The sequence below is a fragment of the Archocentrus centrarchus genome, chromosome 16 (assembly GCF_007364275.1).
Source record: "Archocentrus centrarchus isolate MPI-CPG fArcCen1 chromosome 16, fArcCen1, whole genome shotgun sequence".
NCBI lineage: Eukaryota > Metazoa > Chordata > Actinopteri > Cichliformes > Cichlidae > Archocentrus > Archocentrus centrarchus.
In genome coordinates this window covers 31,860,690-31,882,201 of record NC_044361.1, presented here as the reverse complement: position 1 = coordinate 31,882,201, position 21,512 = coordinate 31,860,690, and the positions used below count along the sequence as shown (strand labels likewise).

The 21,512-nt window shown below is 42.1% G+C and overlaps 2 protein-coding genes across 4 annotated transcripts; one reads left to right on the top strand and one right to left on the bottom strand.

Moving 5' to 3' along the window:
- Positions 1-812: 812 nt before the first annotated feature.
- LOC115794777 (serine/arginine repetitive matrix protein 1) lies at positions 813-13,320 on the bottom strand. 2 transcript variants are annotated; one of them, XR_004021200.1, is made up of 10 exons: positions 13,224-13,320; positions 12,925-12,982; positions 8,415-8,762; positions 6,963-7,229; positions 5,553-5,840; positions 5,087-5,200; positions 4,898-4,956; positions 2,914-4,803; positions 2,256-2,495; positions 813-1,781 (listed from the first exon to the last, which is right to left on the bottom strand). XR_004021200.1 is itself a non-coding variant. In XM_030750425.1 (9 exons), exons 2-9 carry the CDS (start codon positions 12,962-12,964, stop codon positions 2,466-2,468), a joined length of 3,036 nt encoding a protein of 1,011 aa, XP_030606285.1. In that variant the 5' UTR covers positions 12,965-12,982; positions 13,224-13,320; the 3' UTR covers positions 813-2,465. The 2 variants fall into 2 exon arrangements, 1 of the variants encoding a protein (XP_030606285.1); XM_030750425.1 differs by having other exon boundaries at positions 813-2,495.
- A 1,633-nt stretch (positions 13,321-14,953) lies between these two features.
- On the top strand, positions 14,954-20,908 carry LOC115794804 (uncharacterized). 2 transcript variants are annotated; one of them, XM_030750459.1, is made up of 6 exons: positions 14,954-15,197; positions 15,707-15,763; positions 16,411-16,776; positions 18,397-18,636; positions 19,980-20,076; positions 20,402-20,908. In XM_030750459.1, the coding sequence occupies exons 2-6, from the start codon at positions 15,712-15,714 to the stop codon at positions 20,460-20,462; spliced, it is 816 nt and encodes a 271-aa protein (XP_030606319.1). In that variant the 5' UTR covers positions 14,954-15,197; positions 15,707-15,711; the 3' UTR covers positions 20,463-20,908. The 2 variants fall into 2 exon arrangements, with proteins under 2 accessions (XP_030606319.1, XP_030606317.1); XM_030750457.1 differs by having other exon boundaries at positions 15,704-15,763.
- The last annotated feature ends 604 nt before the right edge of the window (positions 20,909-21,512 follow it).

Genomic DNA, 21,512 nt, shown 5'->3' with positions numbered 1-21,512 from the left:
GCGACATAAGCTTTTGAGGTTTACTGTGCCGCGTGTTTGACGACTCCACAATGTCTTGCAATTCCCGTTGAATGGTTTAGGCCATAAACCACACACTTCCCTCCAAAGATAGCAGGCATAGCATAGTATACAAAGTATTTCATTTGTAAAACTGCTACAAACTTTTCATAAATCACAGCTTTCATCTGGAACCCAGTAGGCAATGCTGTAACCTATTCTGGTACCAGGTACTCAAATGCACTCCATCTCCACTCATTACAGTGCTAGACTACCGTGAAGTGTCTCCAATAGTGAGCAGCAGGACTGTTCATCAGAGGTGACGTACAAGTGGGAGCAGGGGATTGGGAGACTGATGGAGCTGTGATCCAAACACACACTCCGCACCTCCGCAGCAAGCCGAAGGAACAGATTTATCTGAGCAGAATCAACAGCAGCACTCGGTATACACAGGCGCCATGAATAATTAGCACTATAGACACAGTGAGCAGAAATATGGCCAGACTGCAAACAGCTCTGTGATACAGAGGGATACCAGAATAAATAGGTGCTTATATGGATTGACTCACTGTCAACATGCATGCATTCTGGAGGTATTTCCATCCAGTCTCTTCTGCTCATCCTTTCCAGGGTCGCGCTGAAAATCAAAAGTCCTCGTGTTTGGAAGGATGTGTTATTGAGAGTGCATTCGGCTGTGAATAGTCCTTGAAAGGTGTCTTCTACTGTGATGGCTGTAAGATGACACGCATAGTAGCAAAAGATCTTTATTTTTTTATTGACAAAATAAGGTGAAAAATCAATTCATTAATCCCAAAAGAAATACAAATTCCACTCAAAATAAATACTGTATTTTTATCATCTTCCATGGAACATCTGTGTGAACTATTTGCAAGCATTAATATTCCAAAACAAGAACCAAAGAACTTTCAAGGCGGTAAAGGAAACCTGATGCTCCAGATGTCTGGTTGGAGCTTCCATATGTGCCGGGCAGCTCTTCAGGTAGGTTTTCTAACACTGAGCTTATTCATTTTAATATTTAAAAAATAATGGGGATATTCTGTGTTTTGTTTTCTTAATGTCAAAAAGCTCCACGTGAAGAAGAATACATTTTCAATTTCTTAACTTGAGGCTTTGATTGGTCTGCTAATATTTTTTTTTAAAAAAAGGTCACAAACACATGCTCTGTTGTCCAAAAGTCTCAGAACAGATGGACACCGGCAGGTGTTGCTGGGGGACCAGGATGTAAAATTTTAAACTCTTTGAACATTTCGCCAGCACAAAATTTATGTGACACAACTGATTCTAAACTTTTTACACATTTGATGCAACACAGTGCCCAAGTTGTTGTTTTTTTTTGTTTGTTTTTGGCAGGAGAAACGGAGAACATCATTAGCTTCATGCTGATATTGATTAGTGCAACTTAAACCATCGATATGCAATTATACACCTGAGTTTAAAAATATATACATATTGTAAAATAAATAAATACATTCTCAGTTAAGATAATAACATCCCCTCATTTCTAATGAGCTGTCTATGAACCCGTAAATTGTCAGACTGCTTTTTCAGCAGAAAGTGCAGTAGCTCAGGTTTTTTTCTTTTTGTTCTGACCCCATTCATGCATGGGTATGATTATTTTCCAAGTCATTTAAGTCACATAAAAGCATTTAATTAATAAGCGCCCATCCATTTGGGGGGGGATTCCCCCCTCATAGTAAGCGGAGCATTATTTCCCAGCACCACTGGAGCGAATCCCTTTAATTGAGAAGTGTCATAAGAGGCATCTGTAAACAGAAGGCACAAAATAAATAGCTCAGAGTAAATCAAGACCACCCCTGCTGCTAATTTCATCTTTTATAACTGCTCCCTGGGGCTGAGTCCATCTTGTGCAGGGTCTTTTCTCATTTATTGTTTGTCATTATCAGCTCAGGTAGTCGCGGGTACTCATGCAACTACTTCGAGTGCCTTTTATTAAAGGCAGTGTTGTTTAGTCCTGTTGATGAATGGATGAGAGGACATGCACTTGTTCAGGAGCCATGGATCACAGTGCTTTTTTTTTAAAACAGGCCCTGGGCAAATTTTGATACATGACCAGTGCTGCAGAAGTACAAAGCAGTACAAAATATGTCCGTCTGGGACACAATATTTGTGTTGACTGATTATGGAGTTTTTTTTAGTTTGTGTTTGTTTGTTTTCCTTAAAAATGGGAGCTCAAACCTCCTTTGAGATAATTTACAATTACTTTTCAGGAAACTTACATTTTATCAGCCCAGGAGACACGTTTGTCTTCTTTTTATATATATATATAAAAAAATAACTGACTTTAGGAGTCAGTTATGACAGGGTATGACAGCTTTTTAGAGTGCTAAACCCTGTGCAGTCAGTCTTGCTTGGTGGTATATTGGATCACGTCTGTTGGCTGTTTGTTCGCAGGACAGTTGTAGAGTGTAGTTTGCTGACATCTGTCATCATCTTGGTCTCCCTCTGTGAGCCTGTTGCTGGAAACACACAACAAGCCCTTCATTGCCAACATGTCACATACACACACAGACACACACACAAAAAAAAAAAAAGCAGTACATCTGACATACAATGCTACTTTTAAAAACTGCCACAGTGTCACAAACACTCAAGACTAAATACAATTTTATGACACTGAGAAAGACTGTCATCCAAAAAATGCAACACTTTTCACGGTGCTGTCAAGCATCTCTCAAAAAAAGACAGAAGCAGCAACTGTTGAGTAGGCAGTGTTCGAAGGAAGAGGCCTCGCACAAATGCAAGTATACAGGAAGGAGGACAACACAGCCTTAAGTGCATGGCAGAGACAGAACCATGTGCTGCAAATCTGTAATATCAAACATATGGCATCTGTTGGCTGCAGTTTCAAAATATCATGCTGTGTCCCACACTCACCTGCCATTGATGGGCTAAGTGGGCAGGCTCCCCACGGCCATGAACATGGGTGTGGCCATGCCTGTGTGCACTGACATGCATGTGGCCAGTTTGAGGATGCTGATGACGGTTGGTAGGCATCGTGGTGTGATGCACATTGGGCCGCTGGGCCACTGGCATGTTAACAGGAGGTCTGGGGGGCTGAGGGCCTCTCGTGGGGGATTTATGGTGGGTGCGTTTTTTAGGGAGCGTTTGAAACTGTGTGAGGGGGATAACAGGAGGAGGAGTTGGTGGGCGCTCAGCCCCAGCAGCTGGAGCTTGAGGCTGTGTTCCAGGGTGAAGCAGGGCAGCCTTGGTCTGCTCTCTCCGATTTTGAAATGTTTGAGCTCTTGCAGCGTGGACTTTAAGTGCAGCCTGGGTTAGATTACTAGGTTTGGGCTGGGCAGATGGGTGCGGGGCTGGAGCAGCGCCCCCACGAGGAGGTTGACCAGCACCATGTGTGACAGGCTCTCTCTGTGTGCCCACGCCTTCTGGTGCTCTTTGAATTGGTGCTGTTCTCTTTTGCTGAACCATGTGTGCCTGTTGAAGATGATTAGGATCAGCCAAAGCTCTAGCGTCTGCAGCCTGCGGTGCAGTCAGTCCCTGTTGTATGGTGGAGCCTTGTGACACAGCAGAGTGGCCTACAGAGGGAGTGAGAGGAAGTGCCTGGGGGTTATTCCTGTGAGTGGCTTCCTGCCTGGGGGCAGTCTGGCTATGAGGTGAACCTCTGATGTCTCGCTGAGCACTTTCCCTTTGTGTGTGGGGGCTTCTCTGTGTGCGGTGTAAGGGCTCGTGCTGTGTTAAAATGCTAGAGAATACCTGCTGAAAATCAGCTGAGTGGTGCCGCGTGCGTCTGTCAGCTAATGATGCATCTTGTCTGGGTGGAGTTCTGCTGTGAGAAGCAGTTTGTCTCTGAGTGCGGGTCTGAGATCTGTTTGCCGTCCTCCCCTCTCGTATGGGAGGATGGCTGGTATAGTCTGTAGTCTCAGTGGTGTACTCAGATGATGTTTGTCCCCTCTCTTGTGTGCCACTGGGATATGCTGGCGTCCCCCTGAGGAGATCCCAAGACAACTGTCGACGGGAGGAGCTGGGAGTGGCCTCTTGTCTTCCTGAGTTCCTATCAGACCTCCTGTGAGGTTCGAGTTCCTGCTGGTATGTCTGTGTATTGGCATTCCGCTGTAAAGTGTTATTGCTGTTATAATGTGTATGTCCAGTGGGGATAAGCCCAGACTGATCTTGTCGATATGCGTTCACCTGGCCATTCAGTTGGGGGTCACTAGGATAGGACACGCCACTTTGCATTCTGGAATGAGACTGCCCTGTATGCATCGGGCTGTGTTGGATTTGTGAAGCATTATTATTGGCTGCATTGCTAAGGGGAAAAGAGCTGTCTTGCTGTGTCTGTTGTCCACTGGTTGGATATGAGTTAAGATTGACATGAATGGCAGGCAACTGTGCATTGTTGTTTGGCTGGGTAGTTAGCGGCAGCGTGTTCAGGCTGACGTGAAACGCCTGCGGCTGACCGCCACTCTGGCCAGTGCCGGTCTGTATGAGAATGCTGGGATTTTGCTGCTGTGTGATTGGGAGCGTGTTTGCATTTTGAGCATTGGTGTCCACGAAAGCCGGGTTGTCAATGCCATTATGTGGGTCTGAATTGGTGTTCTGAATAGTATTGTGCAGGAGTCCATTTGTATGCGTACGGCCATTGTGTTGCCGCATGTCAGAGTTATGAAGGCCATTCAGCTGCGGTGTCTGCAGGTTGTCACGGCTTTGGCGTGGGGCTCTGTATACGTGGACAGGGTTGTGTTGATAGAGGGGAGGGTTGGGACCTTGATCCAAATCCCTAACACCATTAGGCTGTGGATCCGGGGGCTTAATGGAAAGAGACAGTAAAAGGAAGATGAAATGAGGACAGCAAAGAATCATTAGTGATTCAGACATGTATGTAAAATTTAGAGTGGCTTACCACAGGCCTTTGATTTGGGTTGGTCTTTTGAACCACCACAGTTTCCCTTTGTCTTGGTGCTATAATAATAATAGAATAACAATGTTCATAAAGACTGTGAAAAAAAAAAACTGTTTTTTTTTCACTAAATATACAATGAACTAAAAAAGCAGATAAATACAAGATTTGTGATCACACACGTGGACTTACCCCTCCTCCTTCGCATGAGAAAGAAAATGATCACGATGAGGAACACGATGATTAAGAAGCCCAGGATAGAACCAATCACAATCCCCGCCACTTCCCCTCCGCTCAAGCATATGTCTGAAATAGAAGGAATGGTGTCATAGGGGGGAGAATTAATAAAGATAATGAGTCTGGAGGCTCAGACAAACAAGAGGAGGAAAAGAAAAAAAATGAGACAGGAGGAGGTGAAGATTCTAAAAAAAGGGGATGATAAAGTAATTGCAAAGAAAGAGAGGGGCGAGGAAACAAGAGAAAGTGAAGGGATGAGTCGGATCGGTTCACTCAATGACTTTGACCGCATTCTCAGCAGATCAATCTCTCAGGAAACTTTCTGTCCCTCTCCTGTCGTGAAGACGGATATGAGGACGGAGTCCAAAACCAACTGTCATCATTATCAGTCAGAGAGAGGTCAGCGTTCACCATAACTCACCTACGACGGCCAAGCTTGTGCTCTGCGCCGACGTGTTTCCAGTGATGCTGTTTCTGGCCGTGCAGACATACAGGCCGCTATTATTGGTTGAAAAAGTCTGAAGGCTGAGCACCCCGCTGTTCGGCGGGTTGGATGTGATAGGTATTCCGTTGAATTGCCATGAGAAGAGGGCAGGAGGCAGCGAGCCAGCTGTACAGGTGAGAAGCGCTGTCTGTCCCACCAACACGTCCCCTCCCCCGACACAGCTCTTTGGGGTGTCCTTGGTCAGCACGGGGGTGTCAGGGCCATCTGGTTTGTTGATGATTAGAGGGCAACGTTATCAGCATCAGAAAGATTTACTTCACAAGCACAATGAGTGCAATTTTATATTTCAAAAAGCTGAGGCACAGATTGGATGTTCAGCTAAAGGGGTTATCATTGTGTCTATTTTATTTTTAAGTCATCAAGATAACTGTCTTTAATCTTGTCTGTAAGTTATTCAGCTAATGGAGTTTTACCATGTGGAAGGTTACTTTTATATGTACTGCATGGCTGACATTATTCATACTATAATTTACTCATTCAAGTGGCCTCTTCTGTATTTTTCTCATAAAGCATAATTATAAGCTAGTAGGATTAACTATGAATCAATTAAACATTGTGCATGTTGTTTATAAACTGCTGTGCCTTCACAAGGACACTTTGCCATGTTAAATGTCAAAGGATCAAACCATCAGCAATGCAGTGGATAAACACTAATTGCTACCTTAAACGTAACTGCCCTGATGTGAACACAGCTTAATTCAAAACATTTTTTTACATGCATTAATATAAATGTATATATTCCTAATTTAGAAAGAAAACCACGCTAATTATTTGCTTGTTATAGCGTCTCAAATGCAGGATTGACAGATTTATGATTTACTCCTGTTGTCAATTACTGCCCAGTTCACCAAAGTGGGAAAGTGTGGGTGCAATTTTTCAAGATTTCTGATTAATTCATAGACAAATTATTGGAGAAAAAAATAAATCAAGTGATAGGTTGTCAGTGAAAATAATCATTAGCTGCACTTTTAGTTTTATAAGCTGTTATCAGACGGCCGCATTACAACAGCCCCTGCTGATGAATACTTCTGTGGCCAAGGAAAATGGAGATTGTGAATTACTTTGGGCAAAAAAAAAAAAAACGTTAGATCTGTGAGGACAATCATACAAAGGGTAGTAGTCATAATATTACTGTTAGGCTATCATATTTGAATTAAAGATGTTATCGAGACAAAGCCAGAAGCAGCACAACAAGCTTTTGGACAATGTCCTGAGTGCAGTTCAGCACACTGTATGCGGTGCAACGTGGGTAAGCAGATAAGCTACTGCTATTTGCAGTGGCTACAGCAGATTAGCTTCCTCTTGTCTTAATCAGTGCAAACTCACAGTAGATAGTGAGGCTCTGTGTGACAGTTTGGGCACTAACAGGGTTGCTGGCTGTACACGAGTACTGCCCCGCATCGCTCCGCCTGGCTGGGTTAATGACCAGAGAGCCACCGGAGATGGTGATCCTGGAGTCAGCGGTGATTGTTGAGCCTCCTTTCCCCCACTGGACTGTAATCTCCGTCCCAGCAGTCCATGTACATCTCAAAGACACATTTCTCCCCTCCAACGCTATTGAAGGAACAAAGAGGCTCACTCCGGCTACTGCATCTATGGGGAGAATAAATACATTTTACCAAAGAACTGCAAAAGTAGAAATGCTGTGAGGACCGTTGTAAGTATAGGGTCTGAGTGTATGAGAGAGAGAGAGCGCGCGAGAGCACACACTTCAAAAGTTGGACTGACAGAACAATAGAGGGCAGCTTTATGTATCTGTTGAGGATAATTTGTTGTAATCAAAGGAAGTGAGAGCTGGAAAGGGACAGCGTTCAGAAAGAAGCACAGATGGTGAATAAGGGGGCAGACGGTGTGAGTGGTAGCTGAAATGCCTCTTGGCGAGCAGCCTAAGTTAAATAATTGGAAAGGGAGAAGAGGGGGCGTATGGATGGAGGAGGAGGAAGTGGTGACTAAGAGAGAACCGCAGCCGCTACAGCAAACAAACAAAAACATTCAAGCAACTGCTAAATAGCGCTAATCACTTCCCTTTTTGGCGATCACCTGCTTGCCTGTGAATCAGCAGTAGGACTTATATTTTAGGATTTTAGCTGCCTTTCATTTCAAGAGGAAGCCATGAACGAGTAAGTAGGAGGCTGAGAGTCGTGCTCAAGGACTCGGCTGTTCCATGACATGAACTTGCTGTGGTGAGCTTAGAGAATGTGACCTTTCAGCAATAATAGACTAGTGCCTCTAACAATTTGGTCTCTCTGGCACCCTATTAGCGCTGGTGGTAAGAAGGTTGAGAAAATCTGTACATCATCCCTGCAGCGTGGGCTGCTGACTGAAAATAAAGAGAGACACTCAGCTATTCAGGCTCCATTACAGTACTGAATATAAATGAATGCAAATACAGTATGTACTGTATGCAAATGCAGTGCTACATTTAGACCACTATAATATCAAACATCTAAGAGCATGAATGCTGCATATTAAATAAGTTTTAATTAGCATAAAGCCCTGAGCCACTGGCTTCATCCCCTCCTCTTTTTTCATTAATTTTACCTCGCCTACTATGGGTCACTAATTTCATTATACCTCCCAGACTAATTCTCTTACTTCCTGAATCCTCCCTCTTCTTTCTTTACTCACTTGTATTCCTCCCTAACATTATCGTTTCTCTCAAAATCTCTCTCCCCCATGCATTCTACCAGCCCTCCACCTTCCCTTCCCAACCCTCCTCCTCCTCCTCATCGTCGTCCCTCTAACATGAACTCACAGGGACAGTTCTTTATCTCTTACCAAACACCCTCAGCTGCACTGATCCGGAGTTCTCAGCCAGACCTGTGCTAGGAGAGGGGAGCACATCCGCCAGGTAGATCCCCGCATCTCGGAGCTGGGCACTTCCAATTTGGAGCTGGGTAAAAGTGATGGTGACCCTGCCTGTGAACTGTGCTGGTGGGTCAACCGTTTGGGTTCCTCCAGCCCACAGACCCAAAGCGGTTCCGTTATACTTCCATGTGATGGACAGGACACTAGGTGGGTTCAGCAATGTGATCACTATTCCAGTACCAGTTTGAACCAGCACTGGATTTGTCTGGAACTGGACCGGCACCTTGTCCTGACCCAGTACACTGGCAAGGAGGAGAACTTAAAAAAAAGAGAGAGACAGTGCTTAAAATGGTCATCATTTTAGTTTAGCTATATTTGCCAAGCCAAACAATGTATAGCAGAAGCTGATAAGATTCAGTTTTCTCCAAAATAAATGCATTAGATAATGAAATGAACCATTAAAAGATAAGAGCTCATCATTATACTATCAAATTTTCCTGGAGGACACATGACTGTTTGCACCAAATTTAAGGGCAATCTGAGCAACGATAAGTATAAACCCAGTTATTTATTTTTTAAATTAAATCAGTGCTTCTTAAACTTTTTGTTTTGTGACCTCCAACACAAAAAAACATGTTAAATTAAAACTTTTTTACATTTTCAGTCTTTCAGAGAGCAACTCTGCAGACACCAAACATGAATCTTCCCAAACAGTTTGATCCGAATGACTCTTTAATGCACAACATGCAAAGATTAGAAAAGTCTAAGTAATACAATTAGTTTATGACCCTTTTATTTCTTCTTTATTACAGAACTACTTAAAACCAACTTCAACAGCTAAATGCTCCTCACACTTTAATGGTGAGGTGTCATTTGTGAAGCTGTGGGCTCAGCCAGAACCCGAGACAGTGCTGATCAGCTGAGACGGAGCGAGTTCAAACAGCCACCTAGCTAAAAAATGGAGCACCAGTTTAACTATTCAGAAGAAAATTCACCCTCAAAGGAGCCACGCGAAAGCAAGGCCATCTACTGCAACAGCCTACATTACTTAGATACTCCCACAAGGCGGCAGGTCGTGTTCAGGTCATTTTTCACAGTGAAAAATTGGTCAAATTTATGTCCGAGCTGGATTTTGTTTCTGGTGTGTTTACAGGAAAAAAATCATCTAGTGTTGGTTACAGTAGTAAATAAGGAAAAGAGATGGTTCCTTTAAAGTTGACTGTGCCATTGACAGTCTATGGGCAAATACACTCACACTTTACTAGGTACACCTGTTCAACTGCTCGTTAATGGAAATATCTAATCAGCCAATCACAAAAGAGCAACTTGATGCATTTAGGCACGTAGACATGCTCAAAACGATCTGCCGAAGTTCAAAGTGAGCATCAGAATGGAGGAAAAAGGTGATTTTGAATCTGACATTGGTGGTGGTGCCAGGCAGGCTGGTCTGAGTATTTCAGAAGCTGCTGATCTACTGGGATATTCCCACACAGCCGGTTTACAGAGAATGATCCGAGAAAGAGAAAATATCCAGTGAGCAGCAGTTCTCTGGGCAAAAAAAAAAAAATTGCAGTTGATGCCTGATGTCAGAGGAGAATGGCCAGGCTGCTTGGAGCTGATAGGAAGGCAACAGTGGCTCACATAAACCCTTGCTGTAACCAATGTACACAGAAGAGCATCTCGAAATGCAGCACACCTCAAACCTTGAAGCAGAAGGGCTGCTGGTTTGATGAGCCTCAATTTCTTCTGCAGCATTCAGATTATGGGGTCAGAACTTGGCGTAAACAACATTAAAGAATGAATCCATCCTTCTTTGTGTTGAGGTTCGGGGTGGTGGTGTAACGATGTCGGGGTCCCTTAGTACCAACTGAGCCACAGCTCACCCGGGTATTGTTGTTGACCATGTCCACCCCTTTATGACTACGGTGTGCCCATCTTCTTCCAGCAGGACAGCACACCATGTCAGCTCAAATCCTCTCAAACTGATTTCTAGAACATAACTGTGAGGTCACTGTACTCAGATGGCCACCTCCGTCACCAGATGTCCACCAGATAGGTGTGCAGATAGGTGTGCAACCAACAAATCTACAGGAACTGTGTGATGCTATCACATCAATATGGACCAAAATGTCTGAGGACTGATTTCAGCACGTCATGAAGAACTGAGGCACTTCTAAAGGTGCAAAGGGGATTCTGTACTTTCACTCACGTGGGGATTTTGGAATACTTGTAATAGCGTATTCTTAAAATAGTACTTTTACCCAAAGGATCAGAGTACATCTTTCACCACTGCAGAGGAGAAAATCTATAGATACACACGCTGGGCTCAGGGGGTAAAAACCCATTAGTAAGGTACACACTCTTTCCTTCCTCATCGATTTCACACCATGTTTTTTGGATTGTAAGTGATCCCAAACTAAACATCTATTTTGTGTTTTTTGTTAGCCTGACTTAGCGTAAGCCATGTCATAATTGTATTTGTTGTGTCTCTTCACAAGATCAGTGGTGCACAAGCATTTTTTTTTTTAGACAACTATGTTCTAAAGACAAACTGATTTTAAGTATTTTTGCTGTTTGCGTGTTTGTCCATTTGAAATCTGCATGCAAATAAAGAAGAGAATGCGTGCTTCTGTATTTAGCAACCATTCCTCCTTCTGTTTTGTGTCGGTATTGCAGATTGAGGCTGGAAATTTTCAGTTCCCTTTAACTGGCGTATAAAACTTCCATGCAACAATGCACCAGCCAATGAATTATAGTGAATAAATCAATATGGTCCTGATCAGTCTCGCTGGACTGCCTTTACACGATTTTCACAGGAGAGCAGAGAATAAAATGACACCAGTGAAATGGCTTGTGTTCAGGCTTTCCCTCTGATTTGTTAAAGACAACAAAAGTGTTTTAGGCTTTTAGGTTTGTGGCTTTGTTTTTTTTGTTTTTTTTTAACTCAGAATAAAGGGTAATGAGTCAGAAGTGAGAAATGCCCATGAGTGAGGCAGTGCAGGGCTGCTGCTTTCATGTGCTGTTGGATTGTTTTTACAAGGCCGGAGCACAAGGGCAAGTAAAATAAGATGTATTTATGACACCATTAAGAGCCAGACTTTAATAAGTAACAACTGACTAATATATTATTATTAAAGTGATAGTTTAGATAAACAGTTGCACATATAGACATTTAAATGAAGAGCAGTAAAGTGTCCAGACGTCACGTCAACTGCAGTAAAAGTGAAGTGAGGATAAGACTAAACGGCACAGATAAACTTGTACCCAATAATGCTGAATTTTAGATCTGTGGGTTGGTCCAGTGGCTGTAACAGTCTATTCTGACAGTCCAGCTCTTCAACTTAGTTTCAGCTCAACACCATTTCTGGATATGTAAACTAAATAGCTTCTTGTTTACCAAAGGACTTATCAGAAACACATCCAGCAAACCAGAGGCACTGGAACTGAAAAAGGAAAATGCTTTCATGAGCAGCGTAGGTTGACTCACAGCAGTGCAGAAGCAGCTGCCGATAGCAGCAAAATTAATATTTAATTGTATGAAAATGTTAATGATTATTACTTTAATAATTATCTTTCATGCATGAAGAACAACCCTTAGTTAATGAACAAATTAAAATATAATTTACATTCCTGGTGCTAATTCTCTTTCAGAAGCTTGATCTTTATTTTCAAGCAAAATATTTTTCACAAACAGAAAAAGTGCACCAGAGACACAGCTGGCATTATTTTAGATTTTTGCTATCAACAAATCTCACGAAGAAAAAAAAAAAAATCACGTTAGTATGCCTCTGAACCTTTGCTGGGCTCACTTGTTCCTGCTGAACTCATAAATCTTTAAAAACATTTCACAAATGCATAGTCTCACTTCCTCGCTCTCTCTCTGCTTTAAATACAGTAGATCTAAAAACAGCGAAGAAATGCAGTTTTCTTATTATTAAATATTACTAAAACAAGAGCAAACTGCCTTTCTTGGGACTTACACAGGCATTTGCTATATTTAAGCCATATTTTTTTAAACAATAGCCAAGTATCGATGCTACTGATAATTCCGTTGCTCATACTTTTACTGTAGAACCGCCCTTCCCATTAAAACAAAACCATATAGGTGTATGCCTTCTGTTCTGTTTGTTTTTAGACACAATACCGTCCTCCTTGTTTCGAATCACAAGCTGAAAGCTCAGATGTATGAGCCTGTGAGGAGGCCCTGAAGGCATCACGTCACTCAGTAGTCAGTGCACAGACGGGAATGCAGCCGCGCAGGTTTAAGAGCGGTTAAAGACGAGCTTTCTGCTTGAAATGCAATTGTTTTAATACGTGCCTGGAATACCGGAGTTTCTTTTCCCAGGCTTGTTTTTTTTTCCCCCTCCGTTCTCAGTACAGACTCTGCGGAAACTCTTTAGACTTTAGAGACTTTTGTGGGCTGTCTGAACCTTACACTCGGAACAGGAGGAGAAGAAACTGTCAGTGCAAATTGTTTTACCTGCCAGCGACAGGCTGATAAGGAGCAAAGGTTGTCTCATGTCGTCAGTCAGGCCAGTCTGTTGGGAGATTAAAAGCTTTAGTATACAAGTTTACTTTCCCCATTAAGTCTGGTGATTTTTTTTTTCTTTTTAAATTTCCTAAAGCCATTTTCGACCAACAAATTCTATATGGACATTCTGCCATATTCTTACTGTGCTGGCTGACTATACACCATCCAGTTCGGTTAACATCTGATTAACAGCAATCATAAACATTCTCTCGTTAAAGTAATATAGGTTAGAATTGTAATAGGCTTACCTATGTTTATGACCCCTGTCCTTATATTCATTTTGTCCTGAAACAACGTCAAAACTAAACAGCTACTTCCTACATCCCTGTCGTTACCTGTGACGGACACACCTGTTCTCTTAAAGAGCCCGCAGCCATTTATTTACAAAGAACAACCAGTAGAGGGGGGGGGGGGGGGGGGGGGGGGGGGGCCTAGCTTAGGGGTAACAGCAGTTATAGAGAAACTACCTCATTTGCAGAGAATTGTTTTATATTCTCATAAAATGTGATTCTTTTCCTTTTCACATTCATCATTCAAGGTAGTTTTTAATCTTCCTTTGGTTCCGTGATCTCTCTTGAGCAGTTCAGAGACAGGAAGTGTGCAGAGGAGGGACAGTGGATATACTGTGCAAAGGATATTTGATATGGAGCTGCCAGACAGGAGGAAGACTACAGAGTACATTCATGGATGTAATAAAAGTGGACATGCAGAGGTTTGATGTGATGGAGGAGGATGCATGCTAGGGATAGAGTGAGCTGGAGGCAGATGATCTGCTGCGGTGACCCCTAAAGTGAGCAGCCAAAAGAAGAAGAAGAAGAAGATGTTCTCATAGAGCAGCAGATAAATTATATGGTTGCACCAGCATCTTTATACATTCAGCTCTGTGATTCAGTTGCTCACTTGTGCAGTGGCATATGAGCAAACTGAACCAAACCCAGCGAGTAATTAATTTGCATATGGAGCCAGACGTGTATAGATGATGTCTGTTGAGGAAGAAAGAAAAAAAAATGCTTATATGAGGGTTAACAGTGTTGGTATTTTTCAGCTGTTGTATTAGTGCCACCCACTGGTTAATTCCAACTAACAGCACTTTTCTGTAGACAAGGCACTCAGTGGGGGCCACAGCTGTGATTCCCACGATTATTCGTAAATCCTTTGCAAATACAAATGTTTTTATAATCATTTTTAAATCGCTCATTATATCTGTGCCCCAGGATGTGCTTCCCAAAGTGAGAAACAGTGGCGCTAACCTCTGACTAAGTGATGTCATTATGCTTCAGTGCTCTAGTAGTGTGAAAGGCGCGTGTGGCAAAACAATCTCATCTCAGAGCTGGTTCAGAGGCTGTTGTGGAGCTTTCAATCATATCAAATCATCTTATTTGGTGGATTAATATTTTTTTTTTCTCCTTGCAGTTTTTGCAAACAGCTGGGGGTCAGATTTTAACAGAAAGCTAAACTTTCCCAGGGAATGAAACTGTTGGCATTCCCCTTAACGTGCTTGAAGAGGTGTCTCAGTTTCAAGCAAGGGACAATTATTGGAAGAAATAAGAACAGAGTAAATCATGTATTACTTACTCTTTACAATTCAAAACCAAAACAATGCATTGTGTCTGCAGGGCAACTAGTGTTTGTGCCGGATAAGAAGCCTGCGGTACAAAACCTGTTTTGTAAGACGGCGTTTCGACATTGTCGCCGGTTTCCTTCCAAAGAATACCATTTCTTTTTATCACTGTTTACAAACAGTTCAACATCAGCTGTGTGAAAATCCAAAATCAAACAAGCTGTATTGTCCAGAGAACATATGCTGGGGCCATAGGTCCAGGAAAGGAGCGGGGTGGTGGTTCTAATAAAAGGGGTGGTTTTACAATAGAAAGTTCAACTTATTTAAAGGACAAAGCAGAAAAGAGTATTGACTGTACAGGAAGGGGTGGGGATGGGGACTGTTTGAAAAGAAAGCAACGCCTACTTGACACGCATGGATAGCCCTGATGGGAAGAGAAAAGGGCCAGAAAGGAAAGAAGAACCTGCAGAAACATTTGGCTTTGCTGCTGTTTGAAACGGGAATATTTCTTACAATGGCGAGCGCGTTAAAGGCATCGCGTTGTTCTAGGCCATAAATCTTCACACAGACGTGAACTGTGCCCCACTTTAACCCCTGAGAAAGTCAACGTGGAGCAGACGACCTCTGACTCAACTGTGCTGTTTGTCTCAGCTTTAGAAAGGTAGGTGAGTCCCACTGCAGACGGTTTTGATGTGGATAACTTCAAGGTAAACAAAAAGGGGAATTCTAGGTTATATTTAATGCATGCAGGTTGTGTTCTCGCACTGTTATCTCTGTTCCCTCTCTCTGTGTTTTTGCTGTAGCAGCTGTGCTTGAGGGCCTTCATTTTAGTTTTGGCAGCAGACACATCCCGGGTTTGTTCCAACTTCTGATTTTACTGCAGTCTGCAATGCCAATACTGTTGTTCTTTGGATACTTCACAAATAAATTAAGGGGGTGAAAAAAAAAAAAAAAAGAATACCCTAAACATTTGGATTGCATTTTTTTAATAGAAGGACATGCTGGCTGTAATTGTTTTTGCTCTCATTTTAATTTCACATTTTCTCTGGAGGTGGTGTTATTATTCTTGCTGCACTGGCACCCCTGCTGCCTGAGTACAGAGGAAATTGCGTGCTGCTGCTGAGGTCATGGACAAATTCCTCTTTCTCTCCTCTCTGTCTACATCAGCAGGTGTTATGGATCTACAGTATTTCCTGTGCTGGAGAGTTGCCCCACTGTTTCTCTTGAGTAAGCCCTTTTGTTGTACCCACCATACTAATGATTTTGTCATTAGGCGGAAAAAAGAAAAGGAGGAAAACAAAGTATTGCTGTGTTGTTTTACCCATTTTTCTTTGTTGGAGCTGAGATAGCAGAACAGTTTCTCACCACACAAAGAAAGATCAAAACAACCTGAAGACATTGCACTGTTACGCAAAACTGCCTCTTGCATTAATGACTGCACTTGCATTATTTACATTTCCTCCATCCTTTGCCTTTCAAGTTAAGACACATGATTAATAGCCTTTGTGGTGAATGCATACAGGCTTACTAGGCTTTGACACAGATTTTAGGATATTGATGTGGTTTGATGGATATCACATTAGGCATGGCTGTCACGCATTATAAATCATAACTTGACATTATTTGACAGAAAGTAGCCATAGTATATTCACAAAGCACATACTGAGAATGGTGGAGATGACATATTATGCTATTGCTTGTTTCATTAGCTTTCCATTGTGTTCATATAATGCAAACATTCCAGGAGTATAAATGTGATTAAATACTGCGGGTCGTTCTGGCCAGCTGAGCGGAAATATATACTGTACGAGTCATGTGAGTGGCAGGGACACAGAAGAAGATGTAATAAAGAATACTTCAATCTTTGTTCTCAGTGCCACGTGAGCTCCACTGTATGTCAGTGCACATCATCAATGAAGAGCCAGTATATGTAATCCCTGGATCCAGCCTGGTTCTGAAAGCCCACATCAAATATGGACCCCTGGAAGAGGTCTCTGCGATAACCTGGGAATACGAGCCTGAAACGGGGTTTAATTCGGAGAGAGTGATACTGGCCGCATGCCCTGGCAGAAGTCTCAAGTGTGCTGGTACGAGGCCAAATGTCCATGTGAACACTGAGCAGCAGGGGACGACACTCCAGATTAATGGGTACAGCACAGCGGACAGCGGCGTGTACACTGTGACTGTGACAGATCACCAAGGAGCCAACACCTCTAGACAATGCATCGTCAGGGAGTATGGTACAGTATGACGAGCAGCACGTGAGAGGATTTATTGTGACAACCTTAGATAAATCCCCTTTTGTTAGTAAGTTATGTGCACAGTCACTTTAGTGCACTGTCCATTTATCTACTGTAGGTCCCCATTCCACAAGGGCTTGTTGTAATAGAAGTTATGGAGAATTTTAAAGGCACCGTGTGCTGCTACAGTGCAGGGCCACAACCTGGGGAAAATGGCATTTTTTTGAGTGTTACGATGCTCTATAGATGCTGAAGTTTTTCATTTAGGGAAAAGATTTTTTTGATTATAAAACATTTTCTTTTTCCTCAGTCATCTTGAAATAGTCAGGAAACAACAGTTCCTACTGAATCCACTTAGTAAATTAAGTAACTAAAACAACATTGTCGGCCCTACGAAACGTTATTAAGAGTAAACAATAGGTTAATTGCAAAAATTAATGCATGGATTATCTCATGTAAACATTGATACGGTCCTAATTATGGCTAATTCCTCCACTTTTTAAACACAAAACGCTGAAATACAGAAAACGTACAGTAATGAATGCAGATGAGCACTGTAAATGTTGATGTCAGCAACCTACTGTACATTTATTACAGGGTAATACAGTATTTTTGCTTTTCTCGAGAGCAAAGACTCATGAAAGTGAATACATTTTTAAGTTTAAATCACTCATTTAGAAGCCTCGTGATGGTTATGTGATGTGTTTACATCCATGCCGCATGTTTTCACCTGGTAGTTGTTTAAAGGTTCAATACAGCAGCCTTCCTGTACATGCACTAGATTACAGTAAGAACATTAAAGCTGAAGTGACTTTACAGGAAAACATCCCAGGAAAAAGTCCTACTGTATAATGGGACTGTTGGAGAATACCAACAGTCAGTCCAAATAAGGAAATATGAATATAAATGTTGTTTGCTTTAAATTATTTGAAAATATTGCAGCAGCAGATCATGTAAGACTCAGCCTCTTTACATGAATCTCTCTGAGTAATTATCTAAAAGAAAGAATACATCAAATGCTCTCCAGCTGACTCTGTTGTGGCCTTTCAAGTGTTAACGCCAATAATTACCAACAGTATAACGAATGTGCTTTAATTTCACAGTAGAAGGCATTGTTTTCTTCTGTTGGTAGATGTCTCATTTAATAATGTAACACTTGGAATTAAATTTGCCTACAGGCTCCGCTTTCCTGGTCTTTCTGTTTTGTGTTTGTCCCTCTAGATGGATCCAGTCTCATCGTAGCTTCTGTGCTTTTACTCTCATTTGTCTGCTCTAACAGTATCAATTCATCAGCTCCACTCTCCTCTACATCTGCTCTCTCAGCTTCCAGGGTTTTCCATCATCCGATTCTCCAACATTATGCCTCTCTCTCTGATCTCATTATTGTCTCTGAAACTGAGCCAGTTTCTCCTGACAGCATTAAATGTCTCTCATGATTCTTTGTCTGAGACCCTCTTGGACAGCCGTGTGCCATTATTCTTATTCTATAACAGATAGATGCCCACGGCTGAGCACTTCATATATCCTCTTCTTTCCATCCAGCTCTGCGTTTTTGTTTTTTTTTACCTACATACTTATCACACATTTCCATATTTCACCTCTGTTCATCTGTCTTTCCAGAGGCGGTTCACCACGTCACCGTCAGCATCAATGTGTCTCACTCCTTGCTTGTTTGTACCGAGGCCTGGGGGACTGACCCCAGCTTCAGCTGGCTCTACGAGAAAGCCGCCATCACCCAGGCTGTGGGAAAAGTCTCCAACAATGGAGCAACATTGATCATAACCATTTCCCCCATCTGTGGCCACTTCACCTGCGTGGTTAGCAACAAGCTGGGATACAGTTCTGACACCTACGCTGCAGGTACTGCGTTACCCTTTTTCAATCAGCACTTACAGTGTTAATAATGGAAGTGTAAAATGAAATGTCTCCCTTGCAGGGATGAAGGCACTGATAATTATCACCTCTCGGGTCTATGGATTATTTTTTTTAGCTTCGCTGTTGTGGTTCGCTGTCACTGCTCTTAGCATAATTTGCAGCAGTATTTTTGTCATCATAAAAAACACTGAACACTTCCTATCTGACAGCAAAAGGCAGAGATACAAAGTCAGAGCCTAAGTGATAAACATGATGAAGCATTTAGCAGCTAAAGTTATCAGGGGTAGGAGACTGTAATAGAGCTAAAAGGGAGCCCTTAAATATTCTCATTGTAACACTATTTCACTTTTCTACAACTGCTTGCACAATATTGAGGTACATCGATTTACTCCTCAAAAATCCTCCACATTTATGTGATAACTGCCGTTACTTTACAAATTGCGATGTTTGTAAAATTATCCTAAAGTATTTGTAAATCATCCATAGCTAGGACAAAGCAGTGCATATTTCTGGATCAAATATAAAGTAGAATTTACTCCATTTTGTTTAGATATTAAAAATGCTGCATGGTGTGTAATACACCCTACAGTAGGATAATGTTGCAGTATATCACTTGTTTATTTAAGTACTCACACTCACAGTTTTGATGAAAATAAAAAATACATTTAAGTAAATGTTTTTCATGCCAAACTCTGACTTGTAATTCAGCATTGTTACATGGATGCATTGCTTTTACGTGGGATCTAAATCCACATTTCTCCACACGAGCTAAAAGAAAAATCAATGCTTGATCCCCACACCCCCACCCCACCCCCACCCCCATTTGGCTGGAGCATTCAGTTCAATGTATAGGTGGCTACGCCTGTTGACATCTTATTTAAAGCTTATCGTGCCGTGTCATGGATATTCAGAAATCAGACCCCTGTATATAATACCTTGTGTCTATCTGCGCTGTATCCTGATTGCTCTTCTGTTCTGTGTATTGTATCGCTGGTGGTGTTTCAGTGATAAAGGATTTTCCAGAGTGTGATCAATAAATCACTACCAACACTACTGCCACTGCCGCTACCACTGCTGCTAAACAGGCAAGACAAATGCAATTCTTTGTATCTGCCAAGAGGCATGATGATCCAGTGACAGTCTGGGTATTTTAGGGTGCCTCCTGTTATCCTTTGCTGTTCCAGTCAGTTTAGTGACTGTACAAAGTGGTTGCAGGAGACCTCTGTGCCCTCCAAGAGCAGAGATGTCAGGTGACCCCTGTTTTTGTTGTTTTTTTTGTTTTGTTTTTTTGTCCCTCTCCTCATTGGCTGTCTTTTCCTGGTTGACAGCACCTTGTGAGACTGAGAGCAGAAGGACGACGGCAGCTGTAGTCTGTCTTATGCTCCTGCTGAGTTTGGGAGGAGTGCTAGCATTTCTGCTGTGGAGGTACAGTAAAGCACACAGACACTGGCAGACACAAGCACAAATCTCATTTCAGGCTATGCTCAGATGATAAAGCCATATGCTGCGAGAAAATAAGACACTGGTAGCGGATGCTTTAGAAAACGACAGGAAAAAAAAAAAAAAAAAGCGAGGGTACAAAATGAAACAGCAAAATGTGACACGGGCATCCTCCTACACAATACGCTGTGAACATGAGGCATGACAGGCCGGGCTGCATCTACTGACAAAACAATTGTCATTTTTACTCGAGCCAGTGTACAGTTTGTCATTGTTGCTGCACTAAATTGAACACTTGGTTTCTTTTCAGGAGGTACAGGCACAATAACAGAGGAGAAAGGCTGTACGAGCACACAGATGACACCATCTGAAAAATGCCTGAGCCACACTTATGCTGCTCAGAAAGGAGAACGGGGAAAGGGCTGGACTGTGGGGGAGGACCTTCCTGTTCTGTGAGCAGTATGACCTTTCACTGCACTGAAACAATGTGGAGAGTGAACTGCTTGTGGACAGATATAAAAAAATATATTAAAAAGTGGATGTGTGGATTGAAGGGCGAGCCTTATACTGCCTCCCACTGGGCTTTACCTGGAACTGTTTTATAAGAATTCATATTTTTTTTAAGCCTGCATTAACTATGCATTGCATCCAAATGTACAGTGTTGCCTTCATTCTGAAATCCCACTACCTAATGTGACAGAAAAAAATTAATTCAACAATTCACAAAAAGATTTTGAAAGACATTATGAAAGAGTGCTTCCATTTCTTTAATGAATGGTCCTTTTTTTTTAAATTTCCCTCATGCATGTATTTTCAAAGCTGTGTGGGAAGCGTAATACCCTTCCAATAAAGTTTGAAAGCAGGGTTTGGTGTCTTTCTGGGGGGGAAATGTAAATGAAAATTGTAATCCCTGATGGCGATTATCAGTCACGTGCAGCATTTTTGTTTGCTTGAAATACTTGGACAAGCAAACATTTGATCCTCTTTGATACTCAGCAAATCTCAACTTGAATAACAGCAAGAAAAAAAAAAAATGTCTTTTTCGATCCATGTGATGTTCTGCTGTGGAATAAGTAAGCCAGCCCTTGGCACCAGAAGCTAGTATTACCCCCTTTAGCTAAAATACATTCTGGCAGGTTTCTTTGCATAATTATCCAGACTCTGACATCAGCTTACTGAAAATTTTACCAGCCTTACATGCAAAATTCCTTTAGAGGCAAGATCTTTAAGAGTTTTCCTGCAGTTTTTGTGCTTTTTCACATCCCTCCATTTCCTCATTTTGAGTCATTCCCTGGTGGACTTGCTAGTGTGCTTTGGATCATTATCCTCCCAAAATACCCACTTTCTGCTTAATTTTTCAGGCAAATGGGCTAACACATTATTCAAGTGTGCTTTATTATGATGTAGAATTTAGAACTGAA